Source organism: Henckelia pumila, chromosome 3 (assembly GCF_033568475.1).
Source record: "Henckelia pumila isolate YLH828 chromosome 3, ASM3356847v2, whole genome shotgun sequence".
In the NCBI taxonomy this organism is placed as follows: domain Eukaryota; kingdom Viridiplantae; phylum Streptophyta; class Magnoliopsida; order Lamiales; family Gesneriaceae; genus Henckelia; species Henckelia pumila.
Genome location: NC_133122.1, coordinates 57,974,463 through 57,994,844, shown reverse-complemented (window position 1 = coordinate 57,994,844; position 20,382 = coordinate 57,974,463). Strand labels below are relative to the sequence as shown.

General features: G+C 37.3%; 4 protein-coding genes across 7 annotated transcripts; all 4 read left to right on the top strand.

Moving 5' to 3' along the window:
- The first annotated feature begins 1,633 nt into the window (after positions 1-1,633).
- LOC140886488 (probable inactive histone-lysine N-methyltransferase SUVR2) lies at positions 1,634-8,541 on the top strand. Of its 4 annotated transcripts, none has more exons than XM_073293079.1 (12): positions 1,634-1,763; positions 3,032-3,262; positions 3,565-3,600; positions 3,759-3,794; positions 3,932-4,553; positions 5,177-5,287; positions 5,597-6,345; positions 6,442-6,707; positions 7,080-7,146; positions 7,248-7,298; positions 7,715-7,811; positions 8,192-8,541. In XM_073293079.1, the coding sequence occupies exons 2-12, from the start codon at positions 3,074-3,076 to the stop codon at positions 8,212-8,214; spliced, it is 2,247 nt and encodes a 748-aa protein (XP_073149180.1). In that variant the 5' UTR covers positions 1,634-1,763; positions 3,032-3,073; the 3' UTR covers positions 8,215-8,541. The 4 variants fall into 4 exon arrangements, with proteins under 4 accessions (XP_073149180.1, XP_073149179.1, XP_073149178.1 ...); XM_073293078.1 differs by having other exon boundaries at positions 5,594-6,345; XM_073293077.1 differs by having other exon boundaries at positions 5,129-5,287.
- Positions 8,542-12,279: 3,738 nt separating this feature from the next.
- LOC140891036 (uncharacterized) lies at positions 12,280-16,356 on the top strand. Its single transcript, XM_073299258.1, has 2 exons — positions 12,280-15,810; positions 15,927-16,356. The coding sequence occupies exons 1-2, from the start codon at positions 12,513-12,515 to the stop codon at positions 16,265-16,267; spliced, it is 3,639 nt and encodes a 1,212-aa protein (XP_073155359.1). The 5' UTR covers positions 12,280-12,512; the 3' UTR covers positions 16,268-16,356.
- A 193-nt stretch (positions 16,357-16,549) lies between these two features.
- Positions 16,550-17,974, top strand: LOC140888782 (uncharacterized). The gene has a single exon (XM_073296481.1). It carries the CDS (start codon positions 16,910-16,912, stop codon positions 17,972-17,974), a length of 1,065 nt encoding a protein of 354 aa, XP_073152582.1. The 5' UTR covers positions 16,550-16,909.
- Positions 17,975-18,165: 191 nt separating this feature from the next.
- LOC140888780 (uncharacterized) lies at positions 18,166-18,873 on the top strand. Its single transcript, XM_073296479.1, has 2 exons — positions 18,166-18,240; positions 18,463-18,873. Exons 1-2 carry the CDS (start codon positions 18,166-18,168, stop codon positions 18,871-18,873), a joined length of 486 nt encoding a protein of 161 aa, XP_073152580.1.
- Positions 18,874-20,382: the final 1,509 nt, after the last annotated feature.

Genomic DNA, 20,382 nt, shown 5'->3' with positions numbered 1-20,382 from the left:
TGTAAGATTCCATGAAGTTTCTCGGTGAAACGAGTGAAACTTCGGCTATAAATACAGGGTTTTGAGGAAGCTGAAGACATCGATCATTCCCTTCAGTTTTTTTACGAAATAAAAATTATTGTAATATTTCTCTTTTTGAGTTTGTGTTAAATTTCTGTTTTATGTATTTCAAGAACAAGGTTACTATGAGTAGCTAAACTAGTTATCTCCTCCTCTTCAAAGGAGGTTGATTTATGTAATAATATGTTGTCTGAATAAATTTCCTAAGTCTCTTGTTCATCCATGCTTATATTTTATAATTAGTTTTATATACCATACGCCTTAAGGTAGAAAACGAATTAAGGCTATGCTGGGTGTCGTTGAAGGAGCTTGTGCAGAAACCATCTGCTGCGACTGCGTGGTTGAGTGTGAGGAGCACTTCGTAAAACTCGGCAGGTATGACCAGACGATACTATGGTCAAAGAAGTATTTAATTTTAATTAATCTTACGGAAGCATGATGAGCTTATGCATAACTTTAATAAAATTGGAAAATAAAGGGCAGAATAGATATTATTTAATTTCAAGGACATGTTCAAGACACTTTTAATTGAAAAGGGATATTTTCAGGATACGAAAAACAAAAGGGATATAATTGACTCAATAACGAAACTAAAATGATATATTTAGGAATTATCTCCAATTTGCCAATTCCATTCCGCGAAACGGATATGTTAGTTAAATAGATCATGAAAAAATTAGTAATTTTTCTTTATAAATTTGAGCAGAATTAACGATTTCGAATCTTTATCTATATTGAAGACCGGTATCTTCATGAGGACATTTTCGTCAAATGATACTACAAAAATTTGACAAACTATCGTAATGTACTTTCTCAGTGTTCATAAACATTTGTTAAACTGCAAATTAAAAAATAAATAGAAACAAAACTCCAAAGACACTGAAACAATTTTTTTTTTTTTAAAGTTACGATGAAACAATTTCATTCATCCTAAACCAGGTATCTTAAAATGACATCGATATGTACGAGATTTAATTGCTAAAAACCTATGTACATTGTAGTTCGCGTGCACAAATTTTTAACATAATTAATCATATATTAAAAATATTGAGTTTATCGATTATAATTAACAAATCATTTAGATTACAGTAATAAGGATTTCATACATATTCAAATTGTGTTTTTATTGCCTAGACTATATAAAAGGAGTGTAAACTTCAAATGTCTCACTTACTTATTTATATAGATTTCACTTTAATTATAAGATTCATTTAAAGTCCAATATTTTAAGTCCAATCAATAAAACATTGTTTGAAATCAATTCTACTTTATACAAATATAAATAACGTATAAATAAGTGATAATGAGTATAATACTTGATCATAAAACTATAATCAACAGTTATAAACTTGAAATCCTTATATCGAAAGTAACTTTTATAATAAAATAAGTAAAACAAGTTCTTAAAATAAATGTAATTGAATTAAAAGAAACGAGATTGGGTTAGGTAAAGGGAGAGATATGTGGTGATATTTATTTATTTATTTAATTTTTTTGTATCCCTATTTCCTATGCAGTTTTTTCATTTTTTAATCTTTAGCTAACGCGACTTAGGCGCGTGGAGTGCACCTTCCTCATTTCCACTACTTCTATCTCTATATTCTATTTGGATTCTCCATAGTCAGAGTGACATACTCGTTGGAGCTCGCTTGCCCTATTTCCGCTACAGATCGCCGGAAGCGAGCGCAGCAGCTGCGTTCCTGGTAAGAACTTCCATTTCCTTCATGCATTATATATCCGATAGCGAACTCGGTTTTATCTGTGAATTCGCAGCTTTTTTGCCATTTTCTGTACCTTCACCTGGCGCAATCTGCGCTGTTGATGAGGGATTCACTCGATTAATTTTACTGGAGTAAATAGAGTTTCCGAGAATTTTGTTTGCTGTGCTAACTTTGTTTCCTAATTTTTCGGGTGTTTAGGTTTTTTATGTCCTTATACTACATTTTATCTTCGCGGTGTTTGTTATATTTCTTTTTGTGGAGGAAAATATTGTTTTCGTTCAACTTCGTGTCCACCATTGTCTGTAGGAAAAAAGCTTAATGGGCATTTTCTCCTTTTAAAAAAAAAAATAAAAAATTTTTAATAATAATAATGATAATAATGAGCAAAAATTTAAATTTCAGAATACGTATGTACACACGTGAATACGCAAATTTTGTGAGGGACATGAGTATGATCTGTGTTTATCTTTCTGTGAACATGTTTTTCTTAGATTCCTACGACCTGCTTTCTGTTTTACTACGTGGAGAAGCATATGCTTAAGGATTCTCTTGAATTTGAATATGGAAAGGTGATAATCACAACCGATGGCAAAATCATGTTATCATGTTTCCTGCAGTGGGGAGCATTGCGGTGCTTAGATTACTTGTTAATCGAGAATCATCATCTGCAGTTGTTTGTTCAATGCCAACACTTAGCCTATCATCCTCACTATCCTTAGCAAGAGCACCATAAGATAGCTACTTTGTCTTGCGCTGTGTTTTTATGTATTATTGCTAAATTACCCTGTATGGATAACTATCTTTGATATTTTGAATTGTTTTTTTCCCCGGAATTTCTAAAACACATCTCTCATCAACTTAATTTTAATAATTAAGATTTATATAATCTATAATAACAAAATGAAAGCTGAACCAAAAATAACTACATAGTTACAATTTATGTAAACATTTTTTATATGAAATCACACGTCACATTAAAACTCAATTACTCAACATGCATGCACACATCAAGTGCGAAAAATTGATATTTATTATTGGTGGTGATCGCAATTTCATAAGAAATGCCTGAACAATGTGCTTGAAGTTGAGTATTTTATGATCTGCTGCGCTGGAGTTCACCTCTCATCAACTTAAAATTTTATTTTCGTAATCACTTCTTTTCGCAATTTGATCAAGACGTGGTTGTAATACTTTTATAATTTTTTGTTTTCCAACTATCTTTCTGTTTGATAACAAATTATGGATTATAGGGGAAGTAAAGAACCAGTTTCTGAGTTATAATATCTGTTGAAATGAGCAAAGAGACAAAAGAAAGGGTTGCAAATGCCTTTCGTGCTATGAAAAGTATTGGGATCTCTGAGGATAAGATAAAGCCGGTATTGAAAAGTTTGCTAAAGTTGTTTGATAAAAATTGGACGCTTATTGAAGAAGAAAATTATCGAGCCCTTGCTGATGCTATTTTTGAGAGAGATGAAGTAGAGGTAAGTGCTTCTGATTGTACTTGTGACACCTTATGTCATAGTACATTTTATGTTTCTTTTGTGTCCTTGTATGGCTGAGGACCACAATAGTGGACAAGATTAGAAACATGGATTGTTGCACAAGGTCCAATTAGTTGTGAATTATCCTTTTCTTTTCTTTTTTTTTTTTCAGTTTTATTCTCTTCTCTTTTTTTTTCTTTCCTTTTTGTATTCGTATTATTCTTGTTAACTTAAAATTTTACTGCCGTCAATCTTTCTATTTTGATCGAACTGCGATGACTTTGGTTTTTCTGATCTCTCAGGCTGCAGAGTGCTCCAGGAGGACCTTGAACAGCGTAGTATGTGATCGATTCGATATTAGTCTGCTTAATCAGTTCTCAGAGCTAGCTGTTCAATTTTAATTAATGTAGTTTTGATTATGTGTTTTATATATATACAGAAGAAAACGATTTGTTATTGCTGATGATTTGATAATGTGATCTCTGCCATTTGTCAGGCCGCAGAGCATCCGAAGCAGATTGTGAATGGTGAAGTGAGTGACTTAATCTTTAATTATTGTCATGCAATATAAATCAACTATGATTGGTGGTTGTATTTTTATCGCTAATATCTTTGTTCATTTTTATTTTACACAATATGTTGTTATGCTGGTGTACTTCTCAATAATAGAAAGAGGATTGCTTGGAGGAAGAAGCTCAGGCTTCTGAAGAGCCTGAACGGCCTTTAAAAAGACTGCGACATAGAAATCAGGATGGTCAAATTTCCTCCCCAAGCACTTCTAATATTAATGCACCCAAAACTCCACTTGTCAAGCCAAAAGAAGAACCAGATGAACTACCTGAAGGCAATTTGCCAAAGGCAAATGGTTCACACTGTACAGTGGATCCGGTTGACACATGTCAATCGCTTGGTGCTAATAAACAAGAGCAACATACTTCTGCCAAATCCTTGATTGTCGATGAGAAAAATGATCCCTGCCAGCTCAGTGACATAGGCAAATTTCAGCAAAATACCTCACCGGGAACAGAAAGGAGATTGCCTTCTCATCCAATGAGGCTGAGAGACAGAGGAAAGGGATCTGCCTCTCCACAGTCTGGGGAGAAGAGTGCAGTTTCTGGAATTCCATCTGATGCAGCATGCCTAAAAGACCCAAATAATAAGTGTGACAATGTTTTGTCACCCTCGCCCAAACAAAAGAGCAATACCAATCATACTCTGATTAAGCCTAAAGATGAGCCAATCATTGATGACACACCATGTCCAGGGTTTCCTGTGGCCAAGGTCCATCCAGGTATACCTTTCCTCTTCTGGTTGTCCAGTGTGTGCGTCCTAAATTTTTGTTCTTTTGTTGATTGAAATTGAATTGTCATTAGTATTCTAAATTTGAGGGGCCAACACATATCTGTGTATATGTAAAATTTTGTCAATTTAGCAGGTCTCCCTTAGATGAACTGAAATCTCATTTCTTTTTTTCCCCAGATCTTTGTGGGTGTTTCTTGTTTATAGCTTCTGTTTTGATTCACTTGCTGGTGCCATTAGCGTATATTAATTGCTTGTATTCGATGAAATGGAGTTAGTTTTTTGGGTGCATCTGACCATTAGCTTTATACATTTTATATTTCAACTTTACCTGTTAAATTTCGAGGAATATGCTTCTTGGTTGGCTTTTGATTTATGCCATTCAGATTCCTGATTGGATTTACTGAAGATAGCATTATATTTGTAAAAATCTTGTCATCAAGTATACACATGACCCTTTCATGATTCCATTTAACGTTCTCTCGTGCACAGCTATTTTGTTACTTAAACATTACATAATATTGTATTCTACTAGTCATTCTTAGGATCATAGTTCAAAATTCACAGATACATTGAATGAAGGAGGCGCTTTGAGAATGAATGGCACCATTGCAGATGATGACCCTGAACTCTCAGCATCCCATACTGCTCAAAGAATAGGCGCAGCTGATGGAAATGCTGCTGCAAATGAACTGAGAAACAGTGGAGCTCTAGCAAAGATCCCAGGTGAGTGCCTTCCACAACCGAGGATTGCTTCCTTGCCTTTTGGAAAAGTGATATGTTATCAAGTCTCTCTCAAATCTGTGATTTGGCTTGCGGACGGCGTAAATGTAATTGATCTCTATCAATTACAGCATTGGTGATGGATGAATGTCTCATATCATACAAAAGTCTGGAGTCAAACTTTCCTTTATGATTTTCCTTTAGAGTTTGTTGATGATAACTTCAGAAATTAGGATGCAAATCTACTAGAGAGTTCCAGAATCATAGCTTTAACTCCTATCATTGTCTTACTGTATTAATCTTCTGCAGCAGATGCCCCAGGTGCTGGATGTTTGGGTTTTAGGTCTGTTAGTGGATCAATTGTTCAGTTTGATTCTGGGGTGCCTCTTCCCAATGCATTGCCACTTCCTCCAACTTGTACTGGCATGGATGATGTCACAACTCTAAAGAAGATGGCAAGTCTAGATGACTGTGGATCAAACGGAGTGAGCTGTGCTGAAGAAATGAATGATTTGAGCTTGGAGGTTGCCCATCAGCTGCTAGTGGCTCCGAATACTGTCAGCTCACTTGATGGTGTTTTGGATATTGCCAAGGGACTGGAAAAAGTTATAATCACAATAATGAATGAAGTCAATGATGAGCGTCCTCCATCTTTCTTTTACATACCCCAAAATGCAGTTTTTCAAAATGCATATTTGAATTTCTCTCTGGCTCGTATGGGAGATAATAACTGTTGTGGTACTTGTTCTGGGGATTGTCTGTTGTTATCCACTCCCTGCGCCTGTGCACATGAAACTGGAGGTGAATTTGCATACACTACCGAAGGCCTTGTTAAAGATGACTTTCTTAACGAGTGTATTTCCATGAATCGTGATCCAAAGAAGCACTGCCAGTTTTTCTGTAAGGAATGCGTTCTTGAAAGATCAAAAAATGAAGATGTCGTTGAACCTTGCAAAGGGCATCTAGTGAGGAAGTTCATCAAAGAATGCTGGTGGAAATGTGGCTGCAATATACTGTGTGGAAACCGAGTAGTACAGAGAGGAATAAGTCGCAAATTACAGGTAGCGTCTTCTCTCTCATCCTAGCTCCAGCCCACTGAAATTTTTTCACATAGTTTTATGATGTTTTTTGGTGTTTTCCATGCCATGTTTCCGTAGGTGTTTATGATATCTGAAGTTAAGGGGTGGGGTCTACGTACACTGGAGGACCTGCCAAAAGGTGCATTTGTTTGTGAGTATGTTGGAGAAGTTTTAACGAATGCAGAGCTCTTTGATCGTGTTTCACGCAGTCCCAAAGGGGAGAAACATTCATATCCTGTTCTTCTTGATGCTGATTGGGGTGCGGAAGAAGTACTCAAAGACGAAGAAGCTCTTTGTTTGGATGCTACTTATTATGGAAATGTTGCGAGGTTTATCAATCACAGGTAAGTTCATTTATCAAGACTCATGCATTTCATACCACAGTTATTTATTTTTTTTAAAAAACTTTTGATCGGGTAATCTGTCTTAAATATTTTTCCTCGCGATTGTCGCATCTGGATTTGGTTTGACAGTGCATCATCTTAATATTAGTTTATAAGAAGTTGCTCGTGATTTCAATTATTATTTTGAAATTTTGACAACCATTGGATTCGATTATATCGACCTGTATTATGCAAGTTGTGTTACAAATAACATGTCTTTGCGTCGCTTCCCCTGTCCCTGTAAACAGGAAAAGCTTCAGTTATAGTTTTCATTTCAAAGATTCTGGTTCTGATATCAATGGCAGATGATCTTTATTTTCCTTTTGCTTTCAGATGTTATGACTCAAACATGGTTGAGATACCTGTGGAAGTGGAGACTCCGGATCACCACTATTATCATGTATGGGATCCCTTTTTTTTCCTATACCTTGTCCCACTATCTATGTCGATTAAAGTCGAGTCTTCTAATTGAAGTTGATTGGTTATTTTCTCTCAATGCAGCTCGCATTCTTTACTACAAGAAACGTGAAAGCGATGGAAGAACTTACTTGGGTAATTGCATTTTAGTTACTTGTTCTTGCTTCATACTTAAAGCTTTCAGTTTCATGGAGATTAAGAGAGACATGTCTTGAAAATGCTATTTATTTTCATGATAATTTTTAAATATGATAGCGCATATACTTCTTTAAATTTTAACCATGAGGAATCTTGTCTTCCGCACTGAAGGGTACCTTTGGGTATTTTACTCAATTCCACGCATAAAAGAAACAATTTTAATGCTCACTGGGAGGTAGGGTTATGGTCTACTTAGACGCCTGCCTCACTCTACCAAGCTGACCACAATGTTTGGTTGCTTTATACAGCACATTAAGCATGTATTTGAATATGGTAGTCGCTCATTGATGAAGTAAACATTAATTAGTGTATTCAGGAACTTGGTAGCTAAGAAGTGTATTGCCTGTTTGCAGGATTATGGTATTGATTTTGATGACCACGACCATCCTATAAAGGCATTTCGTTGTCAATGTGGCAGCAAGTTTTGCCGCAACATAAAACGTTCAAGTAGTAAGTACCACATTTCAGGGAAACTTATTTATTTGGTTATATAAAGCAGATTTGCTTATGTGAAATGATTGTCCATGCGTGGGTTGGATACCATACTTGTTACCATCTTAATTTGTTTTCTTGTGGCTTGAGAAACTTTAGTTTCATGAAATTGCACGATAGTAAACGTATCCTACTGTTGTTCTTCAAGACCTATTATTGTTCACCTTTCCAGCGTTAACTTGACTTGTCACACGTTAACTTGACTTGTCACATGCAAAGTCTTCTAAGTGAAGACTTTCAAATTCAGAGATCTCATCCAAGTTTTGTTTGTAATTGTAGGGATATCTTACTTTTGTTGTTGACATTAATAATTCCCTACGTCCCGTTTTGTTTCGTAGGATCTAGATCATCGAGAAGATGACCGCGAGGCTTTCATTGGGGCGCCATTTACCTGCTTGCCCTTTTTCCATATCAATGAATAGCATAACCATGCGATTAGCTTTGAAGTTGTAGCTGCAACTTTTGAAGTCACATCGCCTCGACTAACAATTGTCAAGGCTTGTAGTTCTCTTCTTTGAGGTTGTAACCTAGAAATCATGTTGCATTTGAGCCATGAATGGCAGAAAATATTCGAATCTTATTCTCTGATCCTTTGGTGAATATTTGTAGGAGTACCATTTGTCTGAAACCATCTCTAACTGGCTCATGGCTAATGCTAGTTAATTTGGGTAGCAAGACATCCTTTAAATCACGTGTATTTTTTAAAATGTTACATCTATTTTACTTAAAATGTAGTTCTTTAGAAAATATCTGCTAAATTATGTCCCTTCCGGCTATGGAGATGAGCCAAATTTTAAAATTACGGTACCTCGGGACGTTTTATTAAAATCAAAGTAAGAAATCGCTGGGACATTGTCTATTGTTTGTTAGCAATTATATAAAAATCAGATTATGTACATTGTCCATGCATAAAAGTGAAGTAAAAGCCAAATGAATAGAATCCCCTAAAATCAAATTGACCGGATAATCTGGGATTAGATGAATACACAATACGAGCTCAAACAAATGAAGAATTTAATTGTTGACGCAAAGAAAAGGAAATTCAGAATGTTATTTTCAGTCCACATATCAGATGAAAAAACCACTCACGAACACTGCTCATATATATTGCTGCATATTTTTCTCGAATTCCTATTCCAAGAATCTTGAGCGGCTACGCTAACACTCATCCATTAGAATTGCCATTGTGATTGAAATCTTGATCTGCATGATCAGTAAACGTCATGGGAAAGTTTCCATGGCCGGCGTAATTTGGCGGGAAGATGGCAACTACTCTGCCGGGGAAATTATTGGCAGCATTGATAGGAATTCCCATTCCATCGCGAGCTTGATATAAGGCGGGACGAAGACCACGATAATGGAGCACGGGAACACCTGGTACCATATAATTCATCTGAAGACGATAATGCAGTATCCTTTGGTCACTTGGAGGGAAATTAGTGTGGAAAGAATTATTCCATGGATGACCTGCAGTACCAGAACTTGCTCCAGCCGGAATAATTGGCCTGTATCCTTCACCGGAATCTGGTCCAGGAGGAATACTTTGCATGTTTCGAGGAATGAAATCTGCTGCAGCCGGAACCATTTGCGCGTTTCTGGTACTGTTTCCAACGCTTGCGGCAGCTTCCTGTGGTTGCATGTCTTTGGTACCATTAACATGATCAGCACCAGAACTTTCCTCTGCCTCTTCTTGAACATTTGAACTGTGAGCATCATTGTGATCTTGGAGCTGGGGAAAGGGTTTCATCCCATATACCCTGAAACGCGTGCCGTTGATGATGCAGGAGCCTTGGTACAATACTCTATCGGCACCACGTTTTATCCTGAAGGTGATATGACCTTCACCTATGTCATTCCAGAGCTGACACAATATGACATTACCAAAACCTTGAAAAAACTTGAGGAATTCGTCGTTGGTAATGCGGACATTTGGCGGTCCTCGTACGACTATTTTTCTTCTGTCAGAACTGCTAAGCCTTTCAAAATGATCACAAGGTGAATTCATTCTCTGGGATTCCAAAGTTTGCAGATCTTCTTCTTTTATTGCCCTTGAAACTTCAATCTGATCAGTTGAAAGAATTGATTATATATATCGCATCATAAGCATTTCTTGGGCGCAAACCAAGAAAGTTGGGGAGAAAATATTCAAATTTCACCATTTGTTTTTATCAAGTCGTACGTCACGTAACTCAAATTCAATCACATTGCGAGTTCTAAAAATATATATATAAATTACCAGCCCGAATGACATATGATCAAGAAATGATCGAGAAATTAACAAATATTGAAAGAAAGAAATACACATATTTTGAGCGAGCTTAATTTAATTTTTCTCACGCAGTGATGATGAATGCAGTGTGGTAGTTGCAGAATGAAAGGGACTCGAAAAGGGTGTTTGAAGACGACGAAGCCGAAACTGTGGGGACTTCCGGTGACACTGTTGTGCGGGATAATGGCTTCCGTGACGTCGCCGAACTGCGTAAAATAGCGATTCAGATAATCTTGAGTGGTTTTTGGAGCCAAGTCGCGTACCAAAATCTTCCCCGGCTCGAATGGAGATTCTTCATCGTCCGCCATTTGCATGCATGCAGATCGATTTCAGAGTAACTTTCTTGGTTTTTCAGCGAGTCATTAATCTTCTTGAATTTATACCGTAGGTGATTCAATGTGTATTATATATTTTAATTTTATAATTTTTAATTTTAATCTTTAATAAGTTGCATTTTGATTATCCAATGGTTTTTTGAACGAGCACTAAGCATGGTAAAAATATTACATGTTGATCAAAATAATTCAAATACATTAAAATAAATTATTAATCTAATCTAAATATTCACATTTCTTCGTTGGACAGGCGAATTGAATTCGTTTTACTTTTATTTATTCGTTAATTAATCACATATGATTGATTGTGCATATAAGTACATACACACGTGACACGTATTTATTAAGCAAGTATAATTTTTTGAGAGGATTAAGCAAGCTTATAATTAAGCAGAAAAAGATATAATCTAAAATTAATTGAAATAACTAGAGGAAACAAGATTATTATAAAATTGTGCCCAATAATTAAAAATTTATAGGTCTGCTTGATCCATGAAACGGGTCGACTCGTTCCAAAATTAGATTGGAAGATCATACTTTCATGGGTGAGGTTAGATAATAGATAGATCTCACATAATTAATTCGTGAGATAAACTTATAAGAGTTTTTGCGATGATTAAATTTAATAATAATAAAAATAAACCATGTTAATCTTAAATATATATATAGTTTTTAGATAATATGATTAAACACTCAAGTTTATTTATTATTAATTTTATTGAATATCTTGGATAAACGACTTAATTCTTTTTAAAGATAAAACTCCCCCTTTTATTAGGACGCTTAATTAATTTAATAATTTTTGCCAAAAGTCTAAGTCTAAAGAGATTTTATCATTGATATGTGTTTTGGGAGGCGACATACACCTTATTTTGAATATCCAAGGGTTCATATTGGAGGGTGAATTAGCATAGACTATAATGAGTTTTCCTATAGTTTTGTCCGCTTAATTGTTCTGCGGCTGCTGCTTTTCTTGCTAATAATAATGTGAGAAAAATAATAAATCTAAAAAGTCTTGAATAAATGTCTTTCAATGAAATGTCTAATGTTGGGTGTGGATTCCGAATATTATATGGAGTTTGAATGTTGAATCTCTCATTTTGTGGAATTACAAAGAAGTCTTGATAAAATACCAAGACCAAAATTTTGGATTTTCTAATTGGTCTTCGTCAATGGAAACGCATGAATGACACAACCATCACCTCATGTTTTTGGTATTGCAATCATCCAATTGCATAACTTTTAGGTCAATATTTTGATCAGTGTTTTTAAGGATAGAAAAGAATAAATCGAATCGAGTCAAGTAGTGTTAAAAATTAAAATAATGCACCTAAGATGATCATGTTTAGTACCAGGAGACCACCACTTTTGACAAAAGACCCGAGAATTTATTACCTTCTTGGACCTATTTACAACTTCATCTCTTCTACAAATTCTTGTTCCTTTTGGATAGGGTTTACATACCGTATCAAAATATCGAATTATCGGGATACCGTATTAAAATTTTTTTGATATACAAAATTTTTTTGGTATACCGATTTTTTTTTGGGTATTTGTAGGGTATCAGTATAATTTTTCCATATCAAAATTTCGAAATTTCGGTATCGGTACCGATATAAATTTTTTAAATAACGATATTTTTTATGCGGTATACCGAAAACCCACCCCTACTTTTTGTCAGCCCAAAATCCACAAGTTGTCTCTTTGTAAAGTTTTCTTTATCGGGTTTTGCTCGTGGACTAAAAGGGTTATGTACTCATTTCAAGTTGGTTGCAACTTTTTAAGAGTTTGTATTTGTATTCATATTTTGAAGGAATGCGCCCACACACACGCACATATATATATATATAGGGTTGAAATATCCAGTAGGCAGACCACCACTCTTGACAAAAGACCCGAGAATTTATCACCTTATTGGACCTATTTACCTTCATCTCTTCCATAAATTCTTGATTCTGTAGGCAGCCAAAAATCCAAGTTTTCACTTTCCATCTATCACATCAAAGAAAACAGAGAATGGCAAGAATTTAGAGTATTTACTTCAAGAAAAGAGACATGAAAACATCCCAAAAACCTTTCATTTTCTTGCTTCATATTCTTCTTTTTGCCTTGCTTCCATTTAAGATAGAGTCTTCTGCAAGAACAGAGGCAGAAGAACTGGTGAAATGGAAAAGATCAGGTTTGTCACCGGCTTCATCTCTTAATTCATGGTCACTAAACAATGTAAGAAGCCTCTGCAGATGGACGGGGATTAGATGCAACGCTGGTGGCTCGGTTTCTGCTATAAACTTATCAGATGCAAATCTTTCAGGCAGACTTGAAGTCATTGATTTTAGTTCTTTTCCAAGTCTCACCAGTTTCAATCTCAATGGAAATAATTTCGGCGGTTCGATACCGTCTAGCATTGGCAATCTATCCAGGATCACTTTCTTGGACCTCAGCAACAATTTATTCAATGGCATTATTCCACCAGAGATTGGGAATCTCAAGGAGATTGAGTACATTAGTTTGTATAATAACTCTCTCAATGGGATGGTTCCTTATCAAATCGGCAATTTTCGAAAGGTGAGATTCTTGGATTTTGGCTCGAATTTCTTGGAGTCTGGTGACTGGTCTAGAATCCGGGGATTCCCTTTGTTGACTCACCTGAGCCTTTTTGACAACTCACTTACCTTGGAATTTCCAGGTTTTATCTCCAGTTGTCCCAACCTCACTTTTCTTGATTTGTCAGTAAACAATTTCACTGGCCAAATCCCTGAATCAGTATTCAAGAATCTGCTCCAGCTTGAATATCTCATTCTCACTACCAATTCATTTCAGGGGTCTTTATTAGCAAATCTAACCAATCTTTCGAAGTTGAAAGATATTCGATTAGCTAACAACTTCTTCTCTGGCTCCATACCTGATTCCATTCACTTGATATCTGGTCTCCAAATTCTTGATCTGTCCAACAATTCATTTAAAGGAAGTATTCCATCTTCTTTAGGCAATCTGAGGGAACTTGAGTATCTAGATCTCCAGATGAATGGCTTTAATTCCACAATCCCATTTGAGCTTGGTCAGTGTACTAACCTTACTTACTTGGCTTTGGCCGTTAATTCGCTCACCGGACCTTTACCTTCATCTTTTTCAAATTTGACCAAGTTAACCAATTTGGGATTGTCCGATAATTATCTCTTTGGAGATATCTTGCGCCCATTCATCAGCCACTGGACTGAATTAACATCATTGCAGCTTCAAAACAATCATTTCACCGGAGATGTTCCATCTGAAATAGGCTTGCTTACAAACCTCAATTATCTTTTTCTGTCCAGTAACACATTTTCAGGTTCCATTCCACCTGAGATTGGAAACCTGCAGAATTTAATGGAACTCGACCTTGCAGATAACAATTTTTTCGGCGCAATTCCCATAACAATCAAGAATCTCACCAAGCTCAAAATCCTAAACCTTTACTTCAATGATTTCAACGGAACCATCCCACCTGCGATTGGAGATTTAACATCACTTGAAAATCTTGATCTCAATACAAACAAGTTGAGTGGGCAGTTGCCAGAATCCATCTCCAACCTCAGTAATTTGCAGGTTCTCTCTGTGTTCAATAACCAACTTTCAGGAATCATTCCAATGGAGGTGGGACAAAATAGTCCTGGATTGAGCATTGTTAGCTTTTCAAATAATTCATTCTCTGGAGAACTGCCTCCTGGTCTATGCAGTGGCTCTGCTTTAATTCGTTTTGCAGTGGAGGGCAACGATTTTTCGGGTCCGTTGCCGGAATGTTTGAAGAATTGTTCAAGCCTTCAGAGAGTAAGGCTTGAAGACAACCAATTTTCTGGGGACATCTCTGAGGCATTTGGATATCATCCAGATCTTATATTCATCTCTCTCGGCAGAAACAAATTTACTGGCCAACTTACACCAAAATGGGGACAATATGAACAGCTTACCAATATTCAGATGGATCACAATAAAATTTCTGGACATATTCCAGCTGAGTTGGGGAATTTGACACATTTGGGTGTTCTTGATTTGGATTCAAATGAATTGACCGACGAAGTTCCTGCTGAATTGGGACGTTTAGGCCAACTGTTGAAGCTCAGTCTGAGGAACAATCAGTTGAAGGGACAAATTCCTCGAACTATTGGAAACTTGGTGCGGCTCCAAGTTCTTGATCTGTCAGCAAATACATTATCAGGAAACATTTCAGAAGAGCTTGGGAATTGTGGAAACTTGCTAAGCTTGAACTTGAGCAATAACAATTTATCAGGGAATATTCCATCTGAACTTGGAAATTTAAAGGCGTTACAATCACTTTTGGATCTTAGCAACAATTCATTGTCCGGGAGTATTCCGTCGAGTTTGGGACAGCTAAACATATTGGAGACTCTAAACCTGTCACATAACAACCTTTCAGGTGGAATTCCTTCATCATTATCTGGAATGTATAGCCTGACTAACTTCAGTTTCTCCTACAATAACCTATCTGGTCCGATTCCCTCCGGTGATGTATTCGCAAAAGCACCTGCCACAGCTTATATTGGTAACTCTGGCCTGTGTGAAAGTGCCCAAGGATTATCACCTTGTGAAGCCACTTCTTCAACTTCCAAGTCACAAAATAAGAGGATCAAGATTCTAGTTGGTGTCATTGTTCCAGTTGTCAGCATCATAATTTTGGCAACCATTATTGTTGGATGTCTTATCTTTAGGAAGAAAACGAAGAAACATGACGAAGAAAGTAAAGCTACAACCTTTGGAAATACTGAATCACTCGTTTGGGAAAAGGAAGGGAGACTCACATTTGGAGATATTGTCAAGGCGACTGACGATTTTAGCGAGAAGCATTGCATAGGTAGAGGAGGATTTGGAAGTGTTTTCAGAGCGGATTTGCCAGATGGACAGATTGTTGCAGTTAAGAAGCTCAATATCTCTGACTCTACTGCTATACCACCAACGAATCTCCTTAGTTTTGTGAATGAAATTCGAACATTGACAGAAGTAAGGCATAGGAACATAATTAAGCTTTATGGATATTGTTCTCTGAGAGGGTCAGTGTACCTGGTCTACGAGTATATAGAAAAAGGCAGCTTGCAAAAGGTTCTGTATGATGATAGGGAGGCACCAGAACTACACTGGGCTACGAGAGTGAAAATCGTCCAAGGAATAGCACATGCACTCGCCTATCTGCATCATGACTGCTCCCCACCTATCGTGCACCGCGACGTTTCAATAAACAACATTTTGTTGGAGTCGGAATTTGAAACAAGGCTCTCAGATTTTGGTACAGCAAAACTGCTGAATCCTGATTCATCAAACTGGTCCACAGTCGCCGGTTCCTACGGCTACATGGCACCAGGTAACTGAGCTAGTTTGTATTTTCAACTCCTGCTTGCCAGCTACCTTAGTTTATGCAACTATATGGAAACAAAATATTCTTTTTAGTGACATGTTATCTCTTCTGAACATGTTTAGAGCTGGCACTTACCATGAAAGTCACAGAGAAATCCGACGTATTCAGCTTCGGAGTGGTGGCATTGGAAGTCATGATGGGAAAGCATCCAGGAGAGCTCATATCCGGGGCGGCGAATTCAGCATTGCACCGCAACTCTGATATTTATTTGAAGGATGTGGTCGATCAACGCGTGTCACCCCCCACTGGCCCTATAGCAGAGGAAGTGATGTTCATAGTCAACATTGCATTAGCATGTACTAGAGATGATCCAGAGACAAGGCCAGACATGCGTTTTGTCGCGCAAGAACTAGCGGCTCATACTCAGGCTTGGCTTAACTTCCAGAGCCGCGAGGATCGATGAAAACAGGGAAACTGACATATTCCAAAGAGTATGAGATGGTGATGTGAATAGAATTGCAAATTGTTTAGATTTCTCAGAAACATAATCTACTTTAGTGTACAATACCTGAACTGAATACAGATAGTAAGTGATATATTTTGAAAGTAGAGCACACTTGATTTTTTGAAACTATTATGAAATGGATGGAAAATTATTAGTGATATCTAAACAGAGACACTTGAACCACTAAAAATTGGAAATGGTCATCATAACTTGCCGGAGCATATCGGAGATTACCTGAGGACTCCCAAAACTCCGACGAGGGCCGCCAGACGCCGGCCTAAGCTCCGAGGACGTAAGGTGGCGGATGGTGATGACTCGATGGTGAATGTTTGAATTTGAATGTTTTATTGGTTGTGAATTTTGATATTTGCAGTACTAGCAGATCGAAATAATAATTATTGTACATAGAAAATCACTCCATGAAATTTATGTATGCCATTTTCCTTGCAACCAAAATTAAATACCAATTTGATCAAAACATAAATAAATAAAATTTGTTTCACCCATCTCTCGTTTCCCTGGGCGTCTCTGAGAGCATATCTCCTATTCTGGAATAGGGTTTCTCTCCTTGTCTTTGTACTGAGGAGTGTTTATTTATGTATGGATCCGGAAGAAATAGCAAAGAGGGTGGGAAGATTGAAGTTATCTCAGAGCAACAATGAAGCTCCTCGAATTATCTCCAAAGACCAGTCAAATTTTGGGCAACAAAAGCTGGATTCTTGTCTTGTGGGTAAGGTGTTCTCTGCTAAGGTAATTAACCGTGAAACGTTTAGAGTCCAAATGCCACGTATCCTTCAAGCGAAGAATTCGGTGAAAATAAAAGTAATTGGGGAAAATCTGTTATTTCTAGATTTTGCCTCTATGACTGATCGACGGCGTGCTCTGATGGATGGACCATGGACATTCTTCAAGGATCTGATAGTTTTTAAAGCACCAATGGGTTTGCAGAAATCGACGGATATGGTATTTGATGAAATACCTGTGTGGGTGCAATGTCACAATGTTCCATTAGCTTTTATGCAAGACTCAATTATTCGAAATATAGCGGAGGGAATAGGTAGGGTAATTGAGATTGATTCAGAAGAGGATGGCCGGTGTTCCGGAAAATTTGCTCGAGTAAGAGTAATTCTGGATATAACAAAACCGTTGCGACAAGGTATTTGGGTGAAAACTGAAAATATGATGGAAGAAATCTGTATATTATTACTGTATGAACGTCTACCGAACTTCTGTTTTAAGTGTGGAAGATTGGGTCATATGCAAAGGGACTATGAGGAGAAGACTGGAGTGGAATATGAGCCCCCTTTTGGCAATTGGATTCGGGCATTACCTTTTTCAGGAGACAGGAAATTTCAGTCGTCTAAAAGTAATAGTTCTGATAGTACAGAAACACCAAGTATGCATTCGAAGGATGGGCTGGAAAATTCGGATGATGTTTTGGCCTTGTTTAATTCACCTCAAAACGGCAAGGAGAGAGGAGTTTCTCATCAACTAAGTGAATTGGCTGAACATGGTGAAAGCAATGAAGAGAAGATTCCAGCAAACTTGGATAAGGTGGATGTGAATTTAACTGAAACAGAGAGGGTACTGGACAGTAAAAGTGACCAGCCTGTTAAGAACATTTTGATTCTTGAGAGTATGAACAATGAGGGGAAATGGAAGTGAATAGCAAGGGAGCCGAAGAAAGCAAAGATGCAATCTATGGAATGTTTAAAAGATGTAAGCTCTTCAAAGAGAATCTTGACAGGACCAGTAAGTCCATCTGATCGAGAGAAAAGGGCAAAGTTTGAAGACAATATTGAACGAGCGGGCAGTAGTAATTTGGTGGCGGCTGCGGAGCAGCCCCGCCGATCACTATGAATTGCTTAGTTTGGAATGCACGGGGGCTTGGGAACCAACGTGCAATCCGAGATCTCAAGCGTCTTATCGCTGTAAGTAACCCATATATACTATTTATCTGTGAAACTAAGCTATATAATAATCAGTGCCGAGTATGGATTAGTAGTCTTCAATTTAATGGATGTTTTGTGGTGGACTATGATCACCGTAGGGAGGGGGGGGGGGGGGGGGGTTTGATGATGCTTTGGTGTGATCCTATCAATATCGGTATTCAATCTTACTCGCCTGGACATATTGATTGCCTTGTGAAACAGGATAAGACTCATTGGCCATTCACTGGCTTTTATGGTAATCCTATTTTATCTCAGCGAAAATTATCTTGGCAGCTGCTCCGTCGATTGGAGGGTATTCATGAGCTCAAGAATCTACCTTGGCTAATTGGAGGAGATTTTAATGAAATTCTGTTTGAGTCAGAAAAAATGGGAGGCCAAAGACGTTCTATTGTTCAAATGACGGCTTTCTCAAATGTAATGGAAGATTGTGGACTACATGATCTTGGATGTACTGGGGATCCTTTTACTTGGTGTAATAAGCATAAAGGGGATGAGATGCTATTTGCCCGGTTAGATCGTTTTGTTTGTAATCTGGATTGGAGAATGAAGTATCCATCAGCGGGGGTTAAAAATCTGGATTTCTGGGGTTCACATCATAGGGCGGTCTTATAGTATATGGATCAGAGAAAATAGATGAATTTGTTCAAAAAACCTGAGCGGTTTACCTTCGAGCACAAACGGTTATTGGAGGATGATTTTACTACATCATTTACTCATTTGTGGGAAGGATGCACAATGAATGCTAATCTTTCAATTGCTCTTGAACAGTGCAGTGGGAATCTTAAGAATTGGGCAGGAAACCGGTTTAACCAAATGAATAAGAAAATCAGTCAACTCCGTGAAGAACTTAACCGATTGATGCGATCAACTCATGCCAAAAATAACCACCACCGTATACTTGAGATTGAGAAGGAAATTGAAAAACTTATAGCACAGGAGGAGATTCACTTGAGTCAAAGGTCCAGGGCTAATTGGTTGAAGCATGGAGACAGAAACACGAAATTTTTTCACTCAACAGCTACTGTTCTTCGACAAACAAATCGTATCTCGGGGTTGTTGAACTTGAATGGTGATTGGTGCTATGGTGAAAAAGGTATGGTTGATATTATATCGCAATATTTTGATCCCCTCGTTTCTTCTTCGAATCCTAATCAACAGGATATCGACAAGGTAATAGATTGTGTGGAAACTGTGGTTACTAATCACATGAATGAATCTCTATGTGAACCATTCACGGAAGATGAGGTCAGACGAGCGGTGTTTGATATGCATCCGTCCAAAGCCCCGGGACCAGATGGGTTTACAGCCTTGTTTTATCAAAAACTATGGCCTATCATTGGAGTTGATATCACTTCATGAAAACTAAGAAATTAAATGATGGGAAAATAAAATGGAGTGAAGTCACGCTTTTCTATATTATGGAATTGATAGTTTTGTATTACAGACTTTGCGTATATATATATTACAAGCTTATGCGCTATGAAATGGAAAGATGAAAAGTAAAATAAACAAAATATACACAATCCTAAATTAAGATAATCATATCCCGGTGGTTGTGCATCGGATGATCTACTCCCAAATAGAATGCAATTTGTATCTTTTCCTAATACTCCCCCTCAAGTTGGAGCGTGTATGTCAATGACGCCGAACTTGTCAAGAAGAGAATGAAATTTTGAGGAATTGAGTGGCTTGGTGAATAAATCGGCAACTTGACAGTTAGATGAAACATGAGCAGTTACTATCTCACCAGATTGAATTCTTTCACGAACAACATGACAATCGATTTCTATATGCTTAGTACGTTCGTGATATACTGGATTGGCTGCAATATGTAGTGCCGCTTCACTATCACAAAATAACTTGGCTGCCTCTTGATGTTTTATTTGTAAGTCGCTCAACAAATACTTGAGCCATGTGAGCTCGCAAGTGATGGATGCCATGGCTCGATATTCGGATTCTGCCGAAGACCTTGACACTGTAATTTGTTTCTTAGTTTTCCGTGAAATGAGAGCCCCTCCAAGGAAAATGCAATAACCAGTTACAGATCGCCTAGTGGTTGGACATCGGGCCCAATCTGCATCACAAAATCCCCTCAGCATTAAGTTTCCATTGGCTGGATAG